Source organism: Ursus arctos, unplaced genomic scaffold (genome assembly GCF_023065955.2).
Source record: "Ursus arctos isolate Adak ecotype North America unplaced genomic scaffold, UrsArc2.0 scaffold_14, whole genome shotgun sequence".
NCBI lineage: Eukaryota > Metazoa > Chordata > Mammalia > Carnivora > Ursidae > Ursus > Ursus arctos.
Window position 1 is genome coordinate 23,478,094 of NW_026622808.1, and position 26,817 is coordinate 23,504,910.

A 26,817-nucleotide genomic window follows, 5' to 3' on the forward strand; every position below is an offset into this window, starting at 1 on the left:
AGATCAATACACAAAGCCCAAGAATGTCAGTAAGTGATGCCATGGAAGAAAATGTAGGGGCTAACCTCATCTCCTTTCAGACCCCATAGAAATGAATTGGCCAAATAATGATGCAGGAGATACAGGAAAAATAAGTCTTCTATGTTGGATATAAAAATGCCCAACTTTTGTTGTACTGTATATACTTTCTTTTGTGAAGTGTTGGTTAATCCATTTTCTCATCTGGGGGAGTGTACACTATTAATATATATTTCTTAACATATATATGTGTGTGTGTGTGTGTGTGTGTGTGTGTGTGTATTATGTATCCATGGGAGGCTTAAGAATTGGCATTTCTGCACTTTGCAGTGGAAAGATCAGTGATCTGGCTAATTGGGTTAGATCTATTCCTGGCATAATCATGATGGTGGGGCTGAGAAAGACAGGGGAATAACACAACACGGGGGGCCACGGTGTCCTCTGTGTGTGTGACTTTAGAATGTGAGCTGTCCCACAATAGAGTGCCAGGACTAATAAAGCCCAAGGTGATACAACACAGGGGCCAGAACTCAATCAAGAGAGGCCACTAAATGGATCTGGTTCAATTCCTGGGATGCCTTCGAACACAATGAACACAGAGGGAGAGGCAGTGTGGACAAGGTAGTCCCTGTGCCTTGAGGGTTCAGAGGTAGCAGAGAGGCCACTTCCCTCCTCAGCATGTCTGACAGCATCTCTCCTCAGTCCCTCTTGTTCATTCCACTTGCAGCATGGACTTTTCTTCTTTGACTTGAACATTGGAAAAAATACCTTCCTTGGGGCCATTGCATTGGCCCTTCCCTCTGCTGGGAACACACTCCCCCCATAATCCTTGAACTGACTCCATCTCTTACTTGAGGTCTGTGTTCTAATGTCACCTTGTTTGCAGAATTGACTTCCACACCCATGAAAATAACATGCCCCATTCACTCCCTGCTTTAACCCTGTTTTACTTTTCTTCATATTACCACCTGCCAGCATCACAAATGTAATTAATTTTATTATTTGTTAATTTATACTTTCTCCATCATTGAGTGATAGGGATTTTTTTCCCTAGCACCTTATACTCCTTGCCTATAAAATGCCTAAAACATTGCCAACACTCAATTTATATTTCTGAAATTGGGAATATTTTTCAAAAATTAAAACTGAATAATACATGGCCTTTTGGGGGGGGAAAGGATTGGAAGAAAAATCCATCACTCTCCTTATGCAGGGGATACCCTGAAGGGGATCAGATGCATGCACAACATAGTAAAATGAATTTCTAGACTATTAAATATAAAAAGTAGCATTTGAAATCTGTGACTGAAAATGTTTGTGTTATACACAAGTAATGAATCATGGAATTTTACATCAAAAACTAGGGCTGTACTGTATGGTGAATAACATAGCATAATAAAAATAATTATTAAAAAAAGAATTAATCATGCTATTTGCGTCTTTCCTTGAAGTTATCTCCACCACATGGAACCAGGCAATGTTTCACAAATTTCAGAGTTTCTTCTTCTGGGGTTATCAGATGACCGAGAACTGCAGCCTCTCTTACTTGGGCTTTTCCTCTCCATGTACCTGATCACTGTGTTTGGAAACCTGCTCATCATCCTGGCCGTCAGCATGGACTCGAACCTCCACACCCCCATGTACTTCTTCCTGGCCAACCTGTCCTTAGTAGACATCTGTTTCACCTCTACCACCGTCCCCAAGATGCTGGTGAATGTACAGACACAGAACAAAGTTATAACCTATGCAGGCTGCATCACACAGATTTATTTCTTTATACTCTTTGCTGTTTCAGACTTTTTCATGCTGAGTGTGATGGCCTATGACCGGTTTGTAGCCATCTGTCATCCTCTACACTACACAGTCATCATGAACCCCCAGCTCTGTGCACTGCTGGTTCTGGTGTCCTGGATCGTGTGTATCCTGAATTCCTTGTTACATAGTTTAATGATGTTGCGGTTGTCCTTCTGTTCACACGTCCAAATCCCCCACTTTTTTTGTGAACTCAATCAGATGATCCAACTCACCTGTTCTGACACCTTTCTTAATAATGTGGTGATGTATTTTGCAGCTGTCCTGCTGGGTGGTGGGCCTTTTGCTGGGATCCTTTACTCTTATTCTAAGATTGTTTCCACCATACTTGGAATATCGTCAGCTCAGGGCAAGTACAAAGCATTTTCCACCTGTGCATCTCACCTCTCCGTTGTCTCCTTATATTATTGTACGATGCTCAGTGTGTACCTTAGCTCTGCTGCTACCCAGAGCTCCCACGCAAGTGCCGTGGTCTCGGTGATGTACACGGTGGTCACCCCCATGCTGAACCCCTTCATCTACAGCCTGAGGAACACAGACATGAAAAGGGCTCTGAAAGCACTCTTTGTGACGGAGACACTACATAGGACTACATAGTTCATAGGACTAACATTTGCCTACAATTGCTTAATCTCAGTTTCTTGAGCAGAATTTTTTTGTATAGATATTTGCATTCATTTCCTGCTACTACGTAAAATGATTATGTTAGTTGTTTAATACTCATTTATGTTCTTAGCATTCAGGGGATCAGAAGCCTGAAATAGCTCTCATTGGGCTAAAAACATTTGCATTTGCAAGACATGGTTCATTCTGGAGGCTACCAGGAAGAATCTACTTTACCATTACAAGATCATATTACAGTGCAAAAAATATCTAAATGTATTTCTTATGGTTAAGAAATGCTTCACAATGAGGGACTAAATGACGGCTCTAAATTTGCTAGTAGGAAATTCATAATTGTTTGGCAAATGAGTCCTGCAGCTGAGGTAGGTAGTGGCTCAAGGTTCATATCAAATAAACAGTTCTTCTCACTGTTGGAAAGGAAAACAGCAATTTTTGGTAGATAGCAGGGCAGTGTCTGCACCACAAATCAACATTTTGGAGATCTGAGGGGACTAATCCAGACAGATTGCTCAGTCCTAGACTCAGGGAAAAGTTGAAGTCAGGGTTGGGGTAAGGTGCCAGGAGGTCTGAACTCTGGGAGCAGTGGAGTTCCCCAGGAAGGAGTAATTAACTCTGGATTCACTCTGTTATATGCTGGTCTGTTGGGCACATACAATCTCCAGGAAAACTTTCCTTTGTGTCCACACCAGTGTCCCATGGGGAAATCATGTGCTTAGAGGTTGGGGGAGCAGGAGCAGGAGGGAAACGTGCCTCATGAACAGAGGAAGGTCTAAATATCTCCTGTGTGGCAGTCCTTCTGCCTGTGCCACCTTGGGCTGGATGGGACGTGCTTGTTGCTTCTGGAGTCCTAAGGTTGGATGGATGACTTACAGCAGCCTCCTTCCTGCCGTCTTGTGTGGGGACAGAATTTAGTCACCTACATCCTCACCCAGGAGGAACTCAGACTGCCACAAGGAGACTCCTCCTTCAGAGTTCCCATTCAGGTGAGCCCAAGAGCCCAGCAGGTCCTGCAGGAAAGGGTAAGAGACAATCCAAGCCAGGGGCATTGACCTGAGGTCACCTGACAATGACCAGCCTAGCCCAGAACCTAGAAGTCTCTATGCTCATTTGCTTGCCTGATGAGCTGATTAATGGAGTCATTGATGATGTTAAAGAAAGAAGAGAACATTGAGCTTAGCAGCGCATGGGTGATTGTTGGCAATGAAGTGAGGGGGCGGGAGGCATAAAGTACGTCCAGTAAAATTGAACACAACCAGTGAGTTTTGCAATTAAAGGGAGTAGGAATATTAGGGATGGCGGGATGTCCAATGAAGTCAGGGCATTTCATTTTGTCTTTAAATGTGGCATATTGGACTCTGTTTCCATACTGATGAGAAAGACTTAGACCAATTTATTGCTTGCAGATAGGACCTTGCAACAGTAATTCATGAGGCATACCTTTTCACAGAGTCCCTGTTACTCTGGGTATTCGCATGAAAACAATGATCTGATGAGATCGGGCGCATTCTGGGTGATATGGCCATAGACAATGTGAAGGAGCTTTGCTTTGCAATGATTTCATTACCCAGGGAGCTGAATATATTTCTGGATGAGTTATTCATTGCTTTTCTGTATTGTACATTGTCTCTACCAGGTCTTTCCATTTGTACAGTAGAGTCAGGGTTTTTTTAATTCCCGTATTTTATTGCATTCTTTCAAACAATGAGTTGAGCTGGTTTTTGTTTTTATTTTACCAACTTTGCTGTTTGCATGAAGTTCTATTGTGTATGTATAGACGTAAATGTGGGGAATTGTGTATTAGTAGTGTGGGCTCAAATCAATCACTTGGTTATATGGTGTTTTCTTTATTGCTTTTTTGATTTATTATCAATCCTGAAAAACTGAGCTGTCACTATTATTCTTCACTTGTCAATCCTTGTGATAAAAAAATTGAAAATTAATGGCAACTTGTACCCTGAGTGCTAATAAATCACCTTGATACGTATTTCCCATTTGATTCTGCATCTCTGTCATTCCCCAGGGGTCTTTTTCTCTCTGTGTGTTGAGATCCATTTCTAACAGTTGCGTCATCTTTGACCATCATCTCTTCTTTTCATTTGACTGAAGATACCACCTTTAGTTTCCGTATTTTAGTCTTTATATATTTATGTAAGAAAAAAATGATCACTTAGAGAGTGCTTGCTCCCAAGTTGTAAAAGTCATTCTCTCATATTCTTTTTATTCCAAGTCTTTGGACATTAAATCTGGAATTAGTGACCCATCTTGATAGCACACAATTATTCCTTTATGTGTTTATATACATTAGTTATAGATTCTCATAGAATTTTGTTTCACACAGTTGTTTTGAAAACACTACACTTGACCTAATGTCATTCCTCCTGACAATCTTTTTTTTAATAAATTTTTTCATTTTCATTTTTTTTTCATGTAAATTTTCATGGTTCGTTAGTTGCGTATAACACCCAGTGCACAATGCAATATGTGCCCTCCTTACTACCCATCAGCAGCCTATCCCACTCCTGCTTTATTCCTTAAGTACTTAGTGTCTAAAACTTCTCTTCCTAGACGATGCACATGTACCCATTCATACACTGTACAAATGGATGAGTGGTATCCTGTGTTCATCATAAATGCTCTTTAAGTTTTAGGGAAGTCTTTTTTCCTACCTGTTTCCATTCTTCTCTCTCAATAATATCTCATGGCCTTGCCTCCAGTCTGCTAGAGAAGAGCTGATTCCTTATTTCAGGATCTGCATAGTATTTCATGATGTGGCCATGCTACTTACAATGTGAATGCATTTTCTTTCTTAATACATTGCTATTCTAACAATCTACAAAAATATTTAGAGATTATTATGTTAAAAACCTGTTTCTCCTTTGGAGGAAATATTGTTCTCCGGGGGGGCACTGAAGAATTCAGAGTCCTATGAGAGCTGTCAGGAGAGGCCAGGGATGCTCTAAACATCCTACAAACCCAGGACACAGGCCACCACAGAGAACAGACTGGACCAGAATGTCAATAGTGTTGAGACTGCGAATTTCTGAGCTGAAGAATATGTGTGTTTTCATGTTAATAGCTGTCTTTAGTTGTTTTCCCCATTGTAACAGTTCACATTTCTGACAACAGAATTTGAGAAAATTCTTTTGCTACCTGTTTAAAAATTCCAACCAAATCAGCGCTGGAGATCTTTCTGTATCTGACAGGCTGATAAGTGTGCAATAGATTTCTTGTCATTTTCTTATACCATTACTAAACTGGAGAAAATATTTCTGCACTTGACCACCATGTTCATTATTACATTCCCCTGATTATTATATATTTACAATCTCTATGTCTGTTCTGCAGCTTGCAGCAATTCAAACGCAGTGACAGACTATCGTTTATTGACTTTTGGTTGGATACATTGTCCATAAAAAGTTTTAAATTTTATATAGGTAAATATGTCTGTCCATGGGAAGCTTGCAAATTTGAATATCAGGTAGCATTTTACATTGTTTAGGGGAATGATCAGTGATCTGGACAGCCTGAGTTACTGCCGCTCCAGGTTCATCCTTGCGGCTGGGGATGAGGAGTCATGGTAGGAACACAGCCTAGGGAGCAATGAATTGGGGTGTGTGTAAGTTTTTGTGTGTGTGCATGTGTGTGTCTGTGTGTGTGTGTATGTGCATGTGTGTCTGCCTGTGGAGTGAGAAGAGTCCAAGAGCTTGGGTTCATAGTCTAATATATTCCAAAATGACTCTTATAATACAAAGGTCAGAACTCAATCATCAGATGGTTCTGAGGAGGGGCTCTATTTCAATTTATAGGACACCTTTGCAAGTAGATTATAAAATACAAGAAGTATACAGTGTGGGTGAGTGACTCCTTTTTCTTGAAGTTTAACCAGCAACAAAGTGACCTACATCTTTGAAATTGCCTGACACCATCTCTCATCTCTCTTCTGCTTATTCCCCTTCAAACATTTGGTTCCTTTTTTTGGACTCAATAGCTCAAAGTTGCTCAAAATAGCTCAATCCTCAGGGTCTCTGCAGACGGCATCCCCTCTGCCAGCACACACATCCCCAGACATGCTTGTGGCTCCTACCCTCTCTTGCCTAGGGTATCTGTTCAAATGTCATCTTGTTTACTGGTCTTGTCTGAACTCCAATTACACAATGACACTCATAGCCCTTCTCTCCTTGATACCTACTCTTCTTCTCTTCATACCAATGACACCTGTGATTTATTATTGTTGTTGTTGTTATTATTATTATTATCTTATGTTATGTTAGTCACCATACAGTACTTCATTAGTTTATGATGTAGTGTTCCATGATTCATTGTTTGCATATAACACCTAGTGTCCATGTAATGTGTGCCCTCCTTAATACCCATCAGCAGGATAACTCATCCCCCCAATCCCTTCCCCTCTGAAACCCTTAGCTTGTTTCCTAGAGTCCATAATCTCTCATGATTCATCTCCCCCTTTGATCTCCTCTCCTTCATTTTCCCCTTCCTTCTCCTAATGTCCTCCATGCTATTCTTTATGTTCCACATATGAGTGAAACCATACGATAATTGTCTTTCTCTGCTTGACTTATTTCACTTAGCATAATCTCCTCCAGTTCCATCCATGTTGATGCAAATGTTGGGTAATTATCCTTTCTGATGGCTGAGAAATATTCCTCCATTGTATGTATGGACCACATCTGTATCCATTCATCTGCTGAAGGGCATTGCAGCTCCTTTCACAGTTTGGCTATTGTGGACATTGCTGTTATGAACATTGGGGTGCATGTGGCCCTTCTTTTCACTACATCTTTATCTTTGGGGTAAATACCCAGTAGTTCAAGTGCTGGGTCATAGGGTAGCCCTGTTTTTAAGTTTTCAAGGAACATCCATACTATTTTCTCCAAACTCATTCTATGAGGCCAGCATTACCTTGATCCCAAAACCAAGCAATGACCCCATCTAAAAGGAGAATTACAGACCAATATCCCTGATGAATATGGATGCCAAACATCTCAATAGGATCTAACAGTACATTAAAAGGATTATCCATCATGACCAGGTAGGAACACTGAAATCAGTTGCTTTTCTATACACTAACAATGTAAGTGTAGAAAGAGAAATTAGGGAATTGATTCCATTTACAATAGCACCAAAAACCATAAGATACCTTGGAATAAACCTAACCAAAGATGTAAATGATCTATATTCTAGAAACTACAAAACACTTATGAAAGAAATTGAGGAAGACACCAGAAGACAGAAAAACATTCCATGCTCATGGAGTGGAAGAACAAATATTGTTAAAATGTCTATGCTGCCCAGAGCAATTTGTACTTCCAACGGCATCTTGGTCAAAATACCAATGGCATTTTTCAAAGAGTTGGAACAAATGATCCTAAAATTTGTATGGAACCAGAAAAGACTCTGAATCGCCAAGGAAATGTTGAAAAAGAAAAACAAAGTTGGGGGCATCGTGTTGCCTGATTTCAAGTTGTATTACAAAGCTGTGATCACCAAGAAAGCATGGTATTGGCACAAAAGCAAACACATAGACCAATGGAACAGAATAGGGAGACCAAATATGGACCCTGAACTCTATGATTAACTCATCTTAGACAAAGCAGGAAAAAAAAAAAAACATCCAATGGAAAAACGACAGACTCTTCAATAAATGGTCCTGGGAAAATTGGACAGGCATATACAGAAGAATGAAACTCAACCATTCTCTCACATCATACGTGAAGGTAAACTCTAAATGGATGAAAGACCTCAATGTGAGACAGGAATCCATCAAATTCCTAGAGAAGAATATAGGCAATTACCACTTCAACATTGACCGCAAAAACTTCTTTCAAGACATGTCTGCAAAGGCTATAGAAACAAAAGCAAACATGAACTTTGGGACTTCATCAAAATAAAAAGCTTCTGCACAGCAAAGGAAACAGTCAGCAAAACAAAGAGGCAACCCACGGAATGGGAGAAGATATTTGCAAATGACACTACAGATAAAGGGCTGGTATCTAAGATCTCTAAAGAACTTCTCAAACTCAACACCCAGAAAGCAAATAATCAAGTCAAAAAATGGACAGAAGATATGAAAAAAACACTTCAAAGAAGACAAACGAATGGCTAACAGACACATGAAAAAATGTTCAACATCGTTAGTCATCAGGGAAATTCAAATCAAAACCACATTGTGATACCACCTTACACCAGTCAGAATGGCAAAAATTGACAAGGCAAGAAACATCAAGTGGTGGAATGGATGTGGAGAAAGGGGAACTCTCTTATACTGTTGATGAGAATGCAATTTGGTACAGCTTCTGATATATTATTAATATTTTTATTCGTCACTGGTTTTCTCTATCATTGAATTATAGTGGCTTCTCATATTCAGGACCCTCTACTCATGGCTAGCCATGGCATGGCCTGTGTTTGACACTCAATACATATTCCTCAAATGCATGAAAGATATTCTTAATAAAACAGTAGAATACGTGACCTCTGTGGGGGAAGGCGGGAAATGAGACAGAAAGCCTAATCAGAGATGGAACAGGAGGGAATCTCTTCAAAGGGGACAGTCTGTACACAAGATACTGAAATTAAGTTCTTGATTCTAAAATATAAATTGTTGCATTTCAACCATGTGAGCAATGCTATTCATGAAAAATTGATGTTGTCTTTTTCCTCTTTCCTCATAGTCACTGCAACCACATGCAATCAGGCAATGATACAAAGATGTCAGAATTCATTCTTCATGGCTTATCAGAGGACCCAGAACTGCAGTCCCTCATATTTGGGCTGTTCCTCTCCATGTACCTGATCACTGTGTTTGGAAACCTGCTCCTCATCCTGATTGTTGTCTCTGACTCCCATCTCCACACCCCCATGTACTTCTTCCTGACCAACCTGTCCTTTGCTGACATCTGTTTCACTTCCACCACCGTCCCCAAGATGCTGTGGAACATCCAGACTCAGCGCAAAGTCATAACCTACGTTGGCTGCATCACACAGATGTACTTTCACCTACTCTTTGCAGGCTGGGATAACTTTCTCCTGGCTGTGATGGCCTATGACCGGTTTGTGGCCATCTGTCACCCCCTACAGTACATGGTCATCATGAATCCCCGGCTCTGTGGACTACTGGTTCTGATGTCCTGGATCACGAGTGTTTCTCATTCCTTGTTACAGACTTTAATGGTGTTGCGGCTGTCCTTCTGTACACACTTCCAAATCCCCCATTTTTTCTGTGAACTCAATCAGATGATCCAACTTGCCTGTTCTGATACCTTCCTTAATAACGTGGTGATGTATTTTGCAGCTATGCTGCTGGCTGGTGGTCCTCTCTCTGGGATCCTTTACTCTTATTCTAAAATTGTTTCCTCCATTCTTAGAATCTCCTCAGCTCAGGGCAAGTACAAAGCATTTTCCACCTGTGCATCTCACCTCTCTGTTGTCTCCTTATTTTTTTGTACCAGCCTAGGAGTGTACCTTAGCTCTGCTGCTACCCAGAGCTCCCACGCAAGTGCAGTGGCCTCGGTGATGTACACGGTGGTCTCACCCATGCTGAACCCCTTCATCTACAGCCTGAGGAACAGAGACATAAAGGGGGCTCTGAAAAGAATCATCGGGGTTCCAGTGATGTGAGGGCCAACCGTCCTGGGGTTGAAGAAGTGCCCATGATTGCAGGGCTCCCAGCCTCAGAGCCAGGAACTGCTATTCTTTGATCAGGCTGTGGAAGTAGAATCTGCTCCTTCTATTTATTTTCTGGTAATTCCATGTGTTTGAATTGAACTTCTCCATATGTTTAAGTACCTGGCTTTGTTAAGCTTCTGCTCTGTCTGATAAACTTCAGTAGTAGAGAAATCATGAATTCTGTCCCCATATATCAGTACAAATGCCTAGACTGGGAAAAAGTAGATTTTTATAATTTCTCTCAGTTCTGGTGGCTTTTATAATTGCATCTCTTCGCTAGGACTGCATAACTAGCCATTCTGAAAACACATGTCTTCATATAACATCTTTATTATTGAATGAGAGTGTCTGGTGGGCAGTTGTTCTGACCTATTCCGCACTACTTATCAGTCTCTACATTGCATTTCTAAAGGTCATCCACGACGTTGTGTGGAGTTGTAGTTCCCTTCTTTCTTCAACTAATACATGATATTTATTTCATTTATATATGTAGGTTAATCTTACAGTTTAGGGAAAAAATAATTTACCAAATGTAAATTACCTTAATTGAATTTTGCTATTTCTATGTCCATATGTGATACTTGGCTTTCTTTCCAGTTATAAGACATTTCTCCCACCCCTGTCAGGTGGGACTCAGCTATAGGTGCTTTTGATCCACTATGAGTTGTACACCATTAGAATTTTAAAATTCTCACTAATTTATTGGAATACAATTACATACAGTAAGCTGCACATATATTAAATGCACATTTTGCTGAAATAAAGGTGCCATAGTTGAATAAAGCATACCTACTTTATGGGTCTATCTGTAAGAACTCGAGATAAGGTCCAGGAATTTTAACCTGCATTTTTATGTTATTGTTACAAATGTTATTCACCTGGACATCCATTTCCTTATTTCTGAAGGTAATGTGGAACTTGAAATGAAAGTTGTGAGGAATAAATAAAATGTTGGGTACACTTTCTTGAGTCCATAGAAAAGATCTGAGAGTGAGGAGTGTGTGTATGTATGTGAGTGTGTGCACTCATGCACATCTTTCTTTCAAATAAACATGCTCACACACATGTGTGCACACATACACTGATTTATAATTCCAACTATTATGTTGAAAGAAAACTTGAGAGAAATTTGCAGAAGATCGAAATGAAAAGGAATGTTTGCATGAACATGAAATAGAAAGAATGTAGAAATTCTGACACAAAGATTTAAAGTAGAATGAGTGATTAGTGTAAAAAAAAAATCCTTTAGGATGGGGCGCCTAGGCGGCCCAGTCAGCAGTACATCCGACACCAGGATTCGGCTCAAGTCAAGATCTCCTGCTCGTGGGAAAGAGCCCCACACCAGTCTCCATGCTCAGTGTGGATTCTGCTTGTTTCTCTCTCCCACTCTCTGCCACTCCCTTCCCCCACTCTCTCTTGTTCTGTCTCTCAAATAAGTAAACAAATCTAAAAAAAAATTAGGGTGACAATTGTAATAATGGATTGCTTTTTTTATCTTAATGCCTCAAAGTCCTCAAAATTGTGAATAAGATAAATTAATAAAAAAATTTAAAAAGTATCAAAAAAGTAAATTATCAGGCAAAAAAAAAAAATCTGAACCATATTTACATTTATGCACTGGGAAATTCTCCATACCATCTGATGGGGCCAAATATCTCCAAATTAACTCCAATTTCTCTATGTAATGTGGGATTTCAACACAAAATGCCTTGGCCAAAGGCAAGCTAACTGAATTATTTGAGAGGCTCAAACTCAGTTCCTGCAAACAATATCTTATTGGATAAATATCTGTATTAGATTCCTTTCACTGTTGTTGCAAATTACCTCACTAGTGTCTAAAAACAAATAATTCTCTGAAAGTTTTAGAGATCAGAAGCATGAAAGGGATGCCATTGGGCTAAAATAATGATGTGCGTGGGCCAGAATCCTTCTGGATGCTCTGGAGGAGAACATCCTCTTTCCTGCTCCAGTGTCTAGTGGCCCCACGTTCCTTGGCTCATGGCCTTTCCTCCACCTGTGAAATCAGCACAACAGTAGTTTCAACTGTCTGTCTGACTCCATTCTTCTTGCTCGCTCTTCCACACTTAGAGGACCATTGTGATTGTGCTAGTCTGATGGATAATCCAGGTTTATCTTCCTAAGATTATGATTAGTAGCTTTATTCCATCTGCTATCTTAATTACCCTGCTGTATAAGCTAATATTTTCAAAAGTTCCTCACGATAACATCTTTTGGAGGCCCTTCTTTAGCCTAATACAAAATCTTTTTCATATATATGAATTGATACCCCTCAAGATCCCACCTTTTTTCCTTCCTTCCTCCCTCCCTCTTTCTTTCCTTCTTTCTTTCTTTCTTTCTTTCTTTCTTTCTTTCTTTCTTTCTTTCCTTTCTTTCTTTCTAAATTTTAATTTTTAAATTTTTATTTTGTTCAGCTAGCCAGCATATAGTATATCATAAGTTTTTGATGTAGTATTCAACGATTCATTAGTTGTGTATAACACCCAGTGCTCATCCCAACATGTGCCTTCCTTAATACCCATGGACAACATGGACGGCACTAGAGGAAATTATGCTAAGTGAAATAAGTCAAGCAGAGAAAGACAATTATCATATGATTTCTCTCATCTATGGAGCATAAGAACTAGGAAGATCGGTAGGGGAAGAAAGGGAAGAAGAAAGGGGGGGTACACAGAAGGGGGAATGAAGCATGAGAGACTATGGACTCTGAGAAACAAACTGAGGGCTTCAGAGGGGAAGGGGGTGGGGGAATGGGATAGGCTGGTGATGGGTAGTAAGGAGGGCACGTATTGCATGGTGCACTGGGTGTTACACGCAACTAATGAATCATCAAATTTTACATCAGAAACCAGGGATGTACTGTATGGTGACTAACATAATATAATAAAAAAATTTAAAAAAAAAAGAGCAAAGAAAAAAAAATCGAGCATAGAATTTTTCACCACCCAAAGAGTGAGTGAAAAACTATTCATTCAAAAATATGTGCAAGGAAGATTCGTTGGTGGAGAAGACCTAAAACTACCTACACGTGACTCTAATACAGGACCACAGCTTTGCTCTCAAACTGTGCCCCTCAGACCAGGACCTGCAGCATCTCCACCACCTGGGAGCTATTTAGAAATGCAGAGGCTCTAGGCTGACCTGGATGGCTCAGTCAGTTAAGCAACTGACTCTTGGATTTGGCTCAGATCATGATCTCAGAGTTGTGAGATCTATCCCTGTGTGGGGCTCCATGTTCAGGACAGATCCTGCTTGACATCCTCTCTATTCCTTTCCCTTTGCCCCTCTCCCTGATCATTGTCTCTATAAACAAACAAACAAAAACTTTAAAAAATGCAGTCTCTGGGCCCACTGGAGACCTGATGAGTCAGAATTTGCATTTGAACTACAAACCTTGGTGATTTGTATGCACATTGATGGTAGAGAAGAGCTGGTCTAGAATCCTGTTTCACACCTTCTCACTGTGGACACTGGGGCTGGATAATTCATTTTGCTGGGTGCTGGCCTGTGGGTTACGGGTGTTTGGGAGCAGGCCCCCAGACATGGCCAAATATCTCCAGTTGAGAACCACCATGCCACGATTTCAGAACTAAAAGCATTCTGACATAATTCTAATCAAAACTCCATCCCCTCCTTGCTTTATACATTAGAGCAGAACGTAAATCCCCCTGAGCCCCATTTCTACAATAGAGAATGGAGTTCATAAAAGTACTACTGCAGAGAATGAACATCTGTCAAAAATAAATGTGACATGCCCTATGAGGTGCTAAGCTAGGTCGTGGTGAATGAAATGTAAATGTATCTCTTCCAATTAATAAACACTTCATAATAAGGGGCTGAATGCCAGTTCTTAACCTGTGATCTAACTATGATATTCTTAATTGTTTTGGCTAAACTATCATGAAGCCAAGGAGTTCAGTAACCAAGATTTTAGAATAAAGGAACAAATGTCTCCCCTTTCTTGAAAAAGGAAATAGTAATTTTCTAAAGATACCAGGGATTGTGTCCCCACCATAATTTCAATGCTTTGAAGACACAAGGGAAATAGTCAGATGAATTCTTCAGTATTAGACTTTTGAGAAAACTTGAAGTCAGTGTTGTGATTAAGTGCTGGGAGGTTTAGACTTCTGGAAATGGGGTAATTATTGGAGAAAAGGTGACAAAAACTGAATTCACCTGGCATACAAAGTGGTCTCCTAGGAATAGAGACTCACCCAGAAATAACTCCATTCTGTCCAGACCAGTTTCCCCAGGAGAAATCATGCACTTATAGGTGGGAGTACCAAGAGAGAAATGTGCCTAATGAGCAGAGGTGGGGAGCTGTAAATCCCTTTTCTGCTACAGAACCTCAGTGTGGGCATTTTGGTTGGACAGAACATTGTTGTTGCTTTCAGAGTCCTACATCTGGCTGGGAGACCAATGCTTGATGCCCTCGTGCTGTCTTGTCAGCAGACAGAGTTTGATCTCCATCATCAACTATCCAGAGAGGAATTGTGACTTGCAAAGAGAAAGCTTGCTCTCTGAGTGCTCATGCAGGTGAGTTCAAGAGCCCAGCAGGCACTGCAGGAGAGGATGAGAGGGAACAGAAGCCAAGTCTTCTACCTAAGGTCACTGAGAATCCATCCAGCATAGCCAGGATGCCACAGATCACAGTAGTTGTTTGCTGGCTTTACCAATAAATGAATGTATTTATGTAGGATGCTAAAAAGAAAAGTGAACCTTGCAATCAGAAGTGCAAGTAGTAATGTTGATAATTAAATGGTATTAATGGAAGCCAATTAGAAGGAATTGAGAGGCATTAAGATGCTTCCAGTAAAAGTAGAATAGAAGTGCAAAAATCTTATTCATTAATGAGAGTCCACAGATAGGATATTAGCTGTGGAGAGATATAGAGTGAAGTGAGGGCATGTCCTCTTATTTTAAGATGGAGGATCTTAGACTATGCTTCCACATGGATGAGAAAGATCTTGACCAAGGGATGATTGCAAACACATCCTTATAATAGTGATGCATGAAACATACACACTTTTTCTTCTTTCATTCTGGGAATTGACATGAAAAAAATAGTATGTAATAGATGAAAATGGGTATGCTAATGAGCTTTACTTTGCATTGTTTTAGAACCTGTGAATCTGACCGTATTTGTGGGTTTGTTGGTCATTTGGTAGGTTCTCTGTTAAAAATTGTCTGTGCAAGTCCTTTGCTTTGGGTAGTGTTATAAGTGTGTTTTTATTCCTTTTAAAAATTTCATCTTTGGAGTGTCTTGCTGGATCAGTTGGTGGAGCCTGCGACTCTTGATCTTGGGGTTGTTAGTTTGAGGCCTACATTGGGTGCAGAGATTGCCTGATAGTAAAATCTTTAAAAAATAAAATAAAATAACATAACATAACATAAAATAAAATAAAAAAATATGATCCTTTCTACCAAGGAAGTGGAGTTTTTATATAAACTGACTGTTGGCCATTTAGTTCTTTTATATACGTAAAAATGTATTTCTGGAGAATGTATGAAAGTGTATGAATTTTGTGTGGTCAAATCTACCGGTCATTCATATTGGGCTCTCTCAATCGCATAATTGTTTTTATTGAGGTACATTGACACATAACATCCTATTAGTTTCGGGTGTACAACATAACAATTCTGTACTTGTATATCTTCCAAAATGATCACCTGTCCAGGGTGCTGAACATGCTACTGTGCACAGGGAGACCCACTACAGAGAAGGATCTGGCCGAGAATGTCAGTCAGCACAGAGATCGAGAAACCCTATTTTAAAGAATATCTGTATTTTTAATATTTATAGTTGCCTTCAGGTTGTTTCCCCATAATTCCACACTTCTCATTTCTGTCCCCCAAATTAGAAAGTGCCCCTTTCACTGCCAGTTAAGAAGTCCAGTCCCAATCAGCAAGGCAGCTCTTCCTGGGCTTTCCCCACTGCTGGGTGTGAGAGAGAAATCTTTCTTGTTGTTTTCTCAAACTATCACTCACCTTGAGCAAAGATTCATGTATTGGAACCTCATTCAGTTGTCCATCATTATAATTTGTCCATACATTTCATGCATATTTCCCACAGCTAGCTGCATTTCAAATGATTTTTACAAAGTTGTTATTCAACTGATTTTTGGTTGGGCATTTTTGACCTTAAAAATGTTAAGTTGGTAGAGTTAAATAGGTCTTCCTTTTTGCTTCTAATTTTCTCACTTTAATCAAGATGGTTTTGCCTGCCTATAGATTTTATCTGTACTTTTTTATATGTTCATTTGCAAAGCATTATTTACTTTTATGCTAGTGTCTTTAATCCCTCTGATTTTCTTAAAGGTGCGTAAGATCAGAAACCACTTCATTTCCTTCCAGACAGATAGCCATTTGTGCCAATTTTTATTCAACAATCCAGTCTGTTCCAATTGAAGTACAACCTCCCCATATGTTAAATGTCTGTGTCTACTGTGACCTAATTCCTGACTCTTTCAGAAAATAATTACAGAACATTTACTGTGTGTCAGAAAGTTCTAGATACATTTTACGATATATTCTCTTATGTCAAGGTCTTCACTAAATTAACTACTAATTGATGTTGATACTATTCAATGAGTGTGTGGTCTATCATGTTCAGTTCATTTTTAAAATTTTAAAATTATGTTCAGTAGCCAACATACAGTCCGTCATTAGTTTTTGACGTAGTGTTCAATGATTCATTATTTGCGTATGACACCCAGTTCTCACCACAACACGTTTTTTTTTTGTTTTTTTTTTTAAAGATTTTATTTATTTATGTGACAGAGAGACAGCCAGCGAGAGAGGGAACACAGCAGGGGGAGTGGGAGAGGAAGAAGCAGGCTCCCAGCGGAGGAGCCTGATGTGGGACTCGATCCCGGATCGCCAGGATCACGCCCTGAGCCGAAGGCAGACGCTTTAACGACTGCGCTACCCAGGCGCCCCCACAACACGTTTTTGATGTTCCTTTTGGTTTTGTTTAATACAGTTGGGTGAAGTCACCCACGTTAACAAGTTTCTTCACCTTTGCCATCCTTCTTATTCTATAGGTCTTTGATTTCTTCAATGTGTGTTTACATAAAGGCACATATACTCCCATAGCTTGGGAAAAACAAAGGGAACAAGGAACAATGAGCATCAAGTGTCTGCTCACTTGGTCCTGCACATACTGGCAAAGGCAGAGGGCAATAAAAGAAATGTGTGTGTGTGTGACATAATGTCCTCATGGAAAAATCACATGAAGAAGCTATCTTGAGTAAGGATGGATTATTATGGCAGGTGCAGGACATATAGAGCAGGATCTGGGGTGAAGATGGGGACCAGGACTAGAGAGTGTCCATTGGATTTGTGGAAAACATCAAAACCCCAAGGACAGGAATAACAAAGAAAAGATGTCACATAAGACAAGTGAGGAAGGGACTTGCTTGCCTGCCTCACCCCTCAACAAGCCAAATAAACAGCAGTTGGTCAAATAAATAGGGACTGGCCACCAGGAAAGGAAGCCTTCTGCTCCTTGATATTAAAACAGACCACCTGCTGTTCTACTTTGTATATTTCCTGCTGTGAAGTGTTGGTTTATACCTTTTGCTCATTTTCCTCTCAGAGCATCCCATCTATAACATGTTTCACATCATGAAAATATCACTATTTTCATCTTTTTGCTCCTTATTATTTTTGCCAGGCACCCTATATTCATTGCTCCAAACAGTGCCTGGAACACGTTTGACACCCAGTATCCATCCCTTAAAGGAGTGAAAAATATTCTCAATGAATCAAGAATCTACATTATGCTGAGGAAGAGACTGATTACAGAATTCCTAATGTGAATTTGTGCTAGGGATGCCCTAATGGGGATGAGACCACACACACATTTTGAAATTAATTTATTGGCTCTAAAATATAAGTGGTAGCACATATGTTAGGTTACAAAAACACTTGTTTGTGTGAAATTAGTCATTTATTTTTCTATATCCTGGTAGTTACCTCCAACCCATGGACCCAGGGAACCTTACAGGAGTTTCAGAGTTTCTTCTTCTGGGATTATCAGACGATCCAGAACTGCAGCCCCTCATATTTGGGCTTTTCCTCTCCATGTACCTGGTCACTGTGCTTGGAAACCTGCTCATCATCCTGGCAGTCAGCTCTGACTCCCACCTCCACACCCCCATGTACTTCTTCCTGGCCAACCTGTCCTTTGTAGACATCTGCTTCACCTCCACCACCATCCCCAAGATGCTGCTGAATATACAGACAGAGAGAAAAGTCATTACCTATGCAGGCTGCATCACCCAGATGTATTTTTTCCTACTCTTTGCAGGATTGGACAACTACATGCTGACCGTGATGGCCTATGACCGATTTTTGGCCATCTGTCACCCCCTGCACTACACTGTCATCATGAATCCCCAGCTCTGCAGACTACCGGTTCTGATGTCCTGGGTCATGAGTGTCCTGCACTCCTTGTTACAGTGCTTAATGGTGTTGCGGCTGTCCTTCTGCACAGTCTTGGAAATCCCCCACTTTTTCTGTGAAATTAAACAGTTGGTCCAACTTGCCTGTTCTGACACATTTCTTAATCATATGGTGATGTATTTTGGAGCTGGGCTGCTGGGTGGTGGTCCCCTTGCTGGGATCCTTTACACTTACTCTAAGATTGTTTCCACCATACTTGGAATATCATCAACTCAAGGCAAGTATAAATCATTTTCCACCTGTGCATCTCACCTCTCAGTTGTCTCCTTATTTTATTGTACGAGCCTAGGAGTGTACCTTAGCTCTGCTGCTCCCCAGAGCTCCCACGCAAGTGCAGTGGCCTCGGTGATGTACACGGTGGTCACCCCCATGCTGAACCCCTTCATCTACAGTCTGAGAAATAAAGACATAAAGAGGGCTCTGAAAAGATTCTTTGTAAAGGAAACTATAAAAAGGCCCATTGTCCTGGGGCTGAAAAAATGCAAGTGATAGCAGGACGCAAAGCCTGAGAGCCAGCAATGGTAATTCTTTGATCAGATTATGGACTCAGAATTTACTCTTTCTCTTGATTTCGTGGACTATCCCTTCCTGTGACATCAATTTCTCTGCCCAATTTGAGTAACCGTCTGTATTAACCTTTCTGCTCTCTGGTATCTCAGTGTTGTCCTTAGTTGTTTTCTTGCTCTCCTAAATTGATTCCCAATTTTGGACAAAATATTGGAAATTCTCTTGGGGTGCCTGGGTAGTTCAGTCAGTTAAGCATCTGCCTTTTTATCAGGTCATGATCCCAGAGTCCTGGGATCGAACCACACATCAGGCTCCTTGTTCAGTGGGAAGCCGCCTTCTCCCTCTGCCTGCCGCTCCTTCTGTTTGTGCTCTCTCTCTCCCCCTCTGTCAAATAAATAAATAAATAAATAAATAAATAAATAAATAAATAAACAAAATATTTTAAAAAACACAAAATATTGGAAATTCCCATTAATCTCATGAGATTCTATAGATTTGTTAAGGGTAATTTCTTCTGAAAGGAAATATATCATATTGAGGAGGTTTTCTTTTGCTTTCCCAGAAAACAATCATGAGTTGTTCTGCTCTAATGAAAAAACAACAACAACAACAACAACAACAACACACAATTGGAAGCAAAGCCATTTATAATTTCTTAAGAGAAGAAAGTCTGAGACCGCAGGTCACCACTTTTGTGCCCATAATTCCTTTAAATATCTGATCTTCCTGAAAATGTAACCTTAACATATACTGTGTTTTGTAACAAGCCATTGAGTTTTATTTTTCTCCTTAGGATCCTGTTCTCTTATTCATCTCAGTGTCCACATTACCTAGTCACTGAAAAAAACCGATAATCAAGCACACATCTCCGGTTGTAGTGCACATAGAAACACAAATTTCAATAAATAGTTAACATAATATGGCTGTAGAGTCAGAGATGAAGCAAAATTTTAGTCAGACATTTATTAATGTGCAAATAATATTTTCATGCTGCCCATCTGCTTATTGATGATGTGAGGCTGGCATCCATGTGTAAGGGGGTGTATCATTGGGATGAAGAAGAGCTTGCATAATTATGTTTTCTGTTTTGTATTCCTGCTACTGCCTGGAAACTTCCATGTCTCCCTACAAATATGATTCATTGAAGTGTAATTGCATACAACAAGATGCACACATTTAAAGTGTACGGTTTGATGGGGCACCTCGCTCAGTGGGTTGAGCATTTGACTCTTGGTTTTGGCTTGAGTCATGATCTCAGGGTCCTGGGACAGAGCTCCTTGTCAGGCTTGTGCTGAGCTGGGTGGGACTCAGCTTGGGGATTTCTCTCCCTCTCCCTCTGTTCCTCCCCCTGCTCACACACTCTCTCTCTCAAATAAATAAATAAATCTTAAAAAATAAATAAAGTATACAATTTGCTGAATTATGGGAGGCAGACAAAAATTAAGACTATAGGGGGACGCATAGGACTCTCGTCTCCAGTATGAGGGACGGACCTCCTACAGCAGACAATGCAGAAGGGGACCACCTGGGCCTCCGGGCCACTGCTCTCCCTTTGTCCTTACTGCAGATGCCCTCCTGGGAGGGGTCCCATGACCCACTTGGCAAGTGCCAAAGAGGACCAGGAAATGGAACTGGAAACATGACCTTCTGTTTATGCAGGAGAAGAAAGACTCTGGGAAGTAAGTCCAATTTCCTTTCAATACATCAGAGGTGAAAGTGGTGATCCTAGAGCCTTCTTAATAGAGATATTTTGGACAGAAGCATACCCCCAAACACTTCCAATCATAATTGTGAAAGCTTTTTTTTTTTTTTTTTTTTTTTTTTTTTTATGACCCTGGTATCATCAGCTGTAAAGCAGAGTGTATTAGCCAAGTTAGGGGAAGCAGTGGGAGGTAATCTCATCTCGTGACCCGAGGACCTACACGTCATTTGAATATGCCAAGGAGAGTAAAGAGCTGTTCATGGAGAATCAGCATCCCTTGAATGCTACTACAACCATAAGCAGTATCATCTCCATTGAAACTCCTAATATAGCCCCATCGAGTAAGGAAAAAAAGACAAAACAAAGCAAAACAAAAAACAAGAAACAAAACAAGTTTCAAAAACCCAGAAATGTAAGCCGGCAGAGAAAACAGATCACAAAGGAGAACTTCCCCAAGGATGGAACTGGGTTGATGTGGTGAAGCATTTAAGCAAAACTGGCTCTAAAGGTGATGAATTGTGCTTGGGACTGGACACAAGGGAAGAGCATCCTTTAAACAGTAAACTGGGTTCAAAATCCTTCATTACTCTTTTCTGGGATTGAGGTGGCTTTTTATAAAACATAATTTTTTTGTATGTTTCTTATGTAAAAATGTTTTAGGCTGAAAGTTCATGAAGAAATCTGGTTGTATTAAACCATTTTCACCAACTTGCTTTAAAAGGGGAAATCTTAAAAAAAAAGATTCCACATGAATCCATTTATGTAGAATTCAAAAAAGGTATGCAGTGAGTTTTAACTCCTTCGTTATGTTATTGATAAAATGGGATGAACGTGAGCCTCGATTTCCTTATTTCTAAACGTAGTGTTCGGGAAGGAGCCCTAACTTCAGAGAGATGGTGTGAGGAATACATGAAATGTGTACAATCACTTTGTTAAGTCCAAAGAAAACATTCAAGGCTAGGAATGTGAGTATGTATATGTGTGTACATCTGTATACACCTTTCTCTCATTAAACACATTCACACACATTTATGTAGAGACACAGAGACTTCGTTACATCCCATCTATTATGTTGAAAGGAAACCTGAAACACAAACTGAGGGCTTCAGAGGGGAGGGGGTGGGGGAATGGGATAGGCTGGTGATGGGTAGTAAGGAGGGCACGTATTGCATGGTGCACTGGGTGTTATATGCAACTAATGAATCATTGAACTTTACATCAGAAACCAGGGATGTACTGTATGGTGACTAACATAATATAGTAAAAATATTATTATGAAAACAATTTAAAAAATAAAAATAAAAAAATGAAAGGAAACCTGAAGTTGGAGGGGATACAAATGAATGAACACTTGAATGAGCCTAAAAAAAAAAGAATGTAGAATTTTGACACAAAGCATTCCTTATCTTTAACAATGAATTGTTATTAATCTTAAAACTTCAAAGGCATCAGTGTCAAAACCACATTTACATTTATGCAGCGGGAAATCACTGTCCAGCTAATGGGGCAGAATATCTCCAAACTGAAACGGATTTTCTCCTTCCAGTTAAGGTGGGATTTCAATACCAAATGCCTTTACCCAAGGGAAGTTCACTGAATGAGTTGAAAGGCTCAAACTCCATTCCTACAAACAATATTTTGTGAAAAAAGTCTGTATTTGATTCCTGCTGTTACAAATGACCACATGAGTGGCTGAAAACAAAGACTTATCTTGTATTTCTAGAAAGTCAGAAGCCTGAAATAGGTCTCACTGGGCTACAACTAAGAGGTCTCATGAGCATTGGGTGTTATATGCTACTAATGAATCACTGAACACTACATCAAATATAATGATGTACCATATGGTGGCTAAGTGAATTTAAAAAAAAAAAAAAAGAGGGCTACAGGGCTGTGATCCTTCTGGACACTCCAGAGGAGAATTCACTCCCTTTCTTATTTCACTTTTCAGTGGCTACCTGCCTTTTTTTTTCATTTTGAATTTATTTTTATTTTATTATGTTCAGTAAGCCAACATATAGTACATCATTAGTTTTTTTCTTTTACTTAATTTTTCTCTTTACTTCTCAGTTTTGTATTTTGTTTATTATTTATTTATTTATTATATTATATTATTATGTTCAGTTAGCCAACATATAGTACATCATTAGTTTTTGATGTAGTGTTCAATGATTCATTAGTTGCATATAACACCCAGTGCTCATCACAACATGTGCCCTCCTTAATACCCATCACTGGGCTAACCCATCTCCCCACCCCCCTCCCCTCTGAAGCCCTCAGTTTGTTTCCCAGAGTCCACAGTCTCTCATGGTTTGTCTCCCTCTCTGATTTCTTCCCATTCAGTTTTCCCTCCTTTCCCTTATGGTCTTCTGCACTATTCCTTATGTTCCACGTATGAGTGAAACTATATGATAATTGTTTTTCTCTGCTTGACTTATTTCTTTTTTAATAATAATAATTTTTATTATATTATGTTAGTCGCCATACAGTACATCCCTAGTTTTTGATATAAAGTTCCATGATTCATTACTTGTGTATAACACCCAGTGCACCATGCAATACGTGCCCTCCTTAATACCCATCACCAGCCTATCCCATTCCCCCACCCCTCCCCTCTGAAGCCCTCAGTTTGTTTCCCAGAGTCCATAGTCTCTCATGGTGCATTTCCTCTTCTGTAACCCCCCCTTTCTTCTCCTACTAATCTTCCTACTTCTTATGTTCCATAAATGAGTGAAACCATATGATAATTGTCTTCCTCTGCTTGACTTATTTCTCTTAGCATTATCTCCTCCAGTCCTGTCCATGTTGCAGCAAACGTGGAGGAATCGTTCTTTTTGATGGCTGAGTAATATTCCATTGTATATATGGACCACATCTTCTTAATCCAGTCATGTGTTGAAGGGCACCTCGGCTCCTGCCTTTCTTGTCTCCTGGCCCTTTTCCATCTTCAAAGCCTGCAGTCTAGAGTCTGAAAATATCTCTCAGATTCCAATTCTTTGTTCTCTCTTTTCCACTTTTAGAGGACCATTGAGATTATACTAGTCCCATATGCATAATCTTTTTATATTGAGATCACTGATTAGCAAGCTTATTCCATCTACTATCTGTACTCTCTATTTGCTGTCACCCAATAGCCCTTATATGGAAGACTTGATCAGAGAATTTATCAATACCGATAGAGTTATGTGAAAATCTTTTCTTTCAAAATTACAAACACTGAAGATTCCTGGTGGAGAAGACCTAAAGTTACCTACACATGATTCTAACACAGGAAGGGAGCCTTGCTCTCAAACTGTGCCCCACAGAACAGGACCTGCAGCATCACCACCACCTGGGAGCTGGTTAGAAATGCTGAGCCATACACAACTAATGAATCATCGAAAACTACGTCAAAAACTAATGATGTATACTATACAGTGGCTACCTGAACGTAATAAAAAATAAGAAGGAAAGAAAGGAAGGAAGGAAGGAAGGAAGGAAGGAAGGAAGGAAGGAAGAAAGAAAGAAAGAAAGAAAGAAAGAAAGAAAGAAAGAAAGAAAGAAAGAAATTCTGAGTCCCTGGGCCCACTGGACACCTAATGATTCAGAATTTGCATTTTAACTACAAACTTTGGTGATTTGTATGCACAATGAAGATAGAGAAGTGCTGGTCTAGAATCATATTTTTCACCTTCTCACTGTTGACACTTGGGGCTGGATAAAGATTTGTTTTGGGGATTATAAATGTTCAGCAAGATCCCTTCAGACATGGTCTAAATATCTCCAGGGGCAAAATCACGTCTGGTTGAGAACCACTGTGCCAGAGTTCGAGAACTGGAATCATGGTGACAGAATACCAATCAAGTCTTCTTCCAGTACTACACTTAAAACTGTGGTATTATACTTAAAAATGTGATTTATACTTAAAAATAATTGAGTCCCCAAGATATCAAATCCTGAGTCTTATCCACTTCTAAATGTAAGTTAATAATTTGAAAGTAAAATAATTAAGCATTTGCAAACTAATTATGAGAAAACACACAAAAGCTGATTGTTTTACTAATATTGAGAACTTACACAAATTACTCTATTTTATTATTAAAGGGTCTTTATCACTCTGTTTAGCATACCGATACAATTTCCCATCACTTAAAAAAATGTGTATATATATATATATATATATATATATATATATATACACACACACACACATTTGGTCTTCATCCCCATTTGTGGCACAGAGCTTCTAAAACTTCAAATTTTCTAAGTGATAAGAGCAATAAAGATGTCTTTTTGTAGGTTAATGAGGTGACTTTGGGAAAGTACCTATGGAGAGGGGCTGCTTGCTAGGACCAAACATGTGGTTAGAGGACTGGAACTTTAGGTCCCACCTCCTGACTTCTGGGACAGGAGAGGGGCTGGAGATGGAGTCTAATCACCAATGGACAATGATTTAATCAATTGTGTCCATATAATGAAGCTCCCATAAAACCCAAAAGATGGTTCAGAGAGCTTCCAGGTTGGTGAACACATGGAGATGGTAGAGTGGCACACCTGGAGAAGGCATGGAAGCTCCACACCCTTTCCCCTTACCTTGTCCTATGCATCTCTTCCATCTGGCTCCATCCCTCCCCTGAGGCAGCACAGCTCAAGAGGGAAATCCTCAAGAGGCAGCCATAAACTTGAACATGTGCAAGCTCACCTACTGAGTCCATCATGTGACCACCTAAGATCAGACCTGAGATGAGCCTGAGGATTCTTGGTAAAGAAGGTCTAGAAACAACTATCCCTGACTCAAACACTGAACCACAGCCTTAGTACTCAAAGACTGGTCCACAGACCTGAATTGGTGGTACCAGTATCAACTAGAAACAGTAACCATTATATGATCCCTCAGCTTCACCCACATCCTGCCAAATCAGAATCTGAATGTGAACAGGATCCCTAAGTGATTCAAATGCTTGTTAATGTTGGAGAAGTTCTGGTCTAGAATAGTGTTTCTCAACCTCTCCACTGCTGACATTTGTGCTAGATAATTCTTTGTGGTGGGGCCATCCTGTGCATTGTAGGAGAGGGAGAGCATCCCTGGCCTCAAGCCACTAGGTGCCAGTAGCACCTCCCTAGTTATGACAACCAGAGATTTCTCCATAACTGTCAAGTGTCTACTGGAGGCAAAATCACCCCTGGTTGAGAACTAATAATTTAAAGGAAGAGAACTGGAAATATCTTGGTGGATTTCCAGTCAAAACTCCTACTCCCTCAGCTCATAACTTGAGACAGCTCATTTCACATCTGAGCCCCACTTTTGCACGTTTGGATTAAGGTTCATTATTGTCCAGGCCTTACAGAGTGGACTTTTGTAAAAATGAAATGAAACAATCCACATAGGATTCTCAGCTCAGTATATGGGGCATAAAATGATGTAAATACCTCATAATAACACACTTTTTAAAATATAGCACTAAGTGGCAGCTCTTCATTGGTATTACTGGCATGAATCACCTGGATGGTTAGTCAAAAGCATCATGAAGACAACGGCACAGTATCCATATGTTTAGAGCAAATTAACATACCCCTCTCTTGTTGAAGAGGGGAGTAGTATTTTTCTAGAGATATCAGGAGATCTTCTGTGCCATAAGACAAACCTTTGGAGGTCGATGGGACCTGATTAAGTAGGTCCCTCAGTCTTAGATTTGGACAAAACACTAACTCAAAATTGTAATAACGATGGAAATAGGTTAGAGCTCTGGAAGCCAGGCAAGATCATGGAGAAGAAGAAAAACTGGATTCACCTGACTTCTCATCTGGTCTCCTGGGAATAGAGAATTGGCTGGAAAAAATTTCCTTTCTGGAAATTTGCAGACCAGTGGTCCATGGGGAAATAATATGCTCAGAGGTGGGAGTGACAAAAGAAACAGCGCCTAATGACCAGACACAGGGAGCTGTAAATATCTCCCCCACTGCAGTCCCTTACCATGGTGCATCCTTGTGCAGAACAGGACATGGTT

General features: G+C 40.0%; 2 protein-coding genes and 2 pseudogenes across 2 annotated transcripts; all 4 read left to right on the top strand.

Annotated features, from left to right (window-relative positions):
* Positions 1 to 1,679: 1,679 nt before the first annotated feature.
* On the top strand, positions 1,680 to 2,427 carry LOC113248945 (olfactory receptor 7A10-like; annotated as a pseudogene).
* A 6,732-nt stretch (positions 2,428 to 9,159) lies between these two features.
* LOC125283773 (olfactory receptor-like protein OLF4) lies at positions 9,160 to 10,092 on the top strand. The gene has a single exon (XM_048226986.1). The coding sequence runs from the start codon at positions 9,160 to 9,162 to the stop codon at positions 10,090 to 10,092; it is 933 nt and encodes a 310-aa protein (XP_048082943.1).
* Positions 10,093 to 18,144: 8,052 nt separating this feature from the next.
* On the top strand, positions 18,145 to 19,113 carry LOC113249195 (olfactory receptor-like protein OLF4). Its single transcript, XM_048211718.1, has one exon. It carries the CDS (start codon positions 18,145 to 18,147, stop codon positions 19,111 to 19,113), a length of 969 nt encoding a protein of 322 aa, XP_048067675.1.
* Positions 19,114 to 20,720: 1,607 nt separating this feature from the next.
* On the top strand, positions 20,721 to 21,436 carry LOC113249193 (RWD domain-containing protein 4-like; annotated as a pseudogene).
* Positions 21,437 to 26,817: the final 5,381 nt, after the last annotated feature.

Coding starts and splice junctions, on each gene's coding strand:
- LOC125283773 (XM_048226986.1), top strand. CDS start 9,160: ATGCAATCAGGCAATGATACAAAGATGTCAGAATTCATTCTTCATGGC.
- LOC113249195 (XM_048211718.1), top strand. CDS start 18,145: ATGGACCCAGGGAACCTTACAGGAGTTTCAGAGTTTCTTCTTCTGGGA.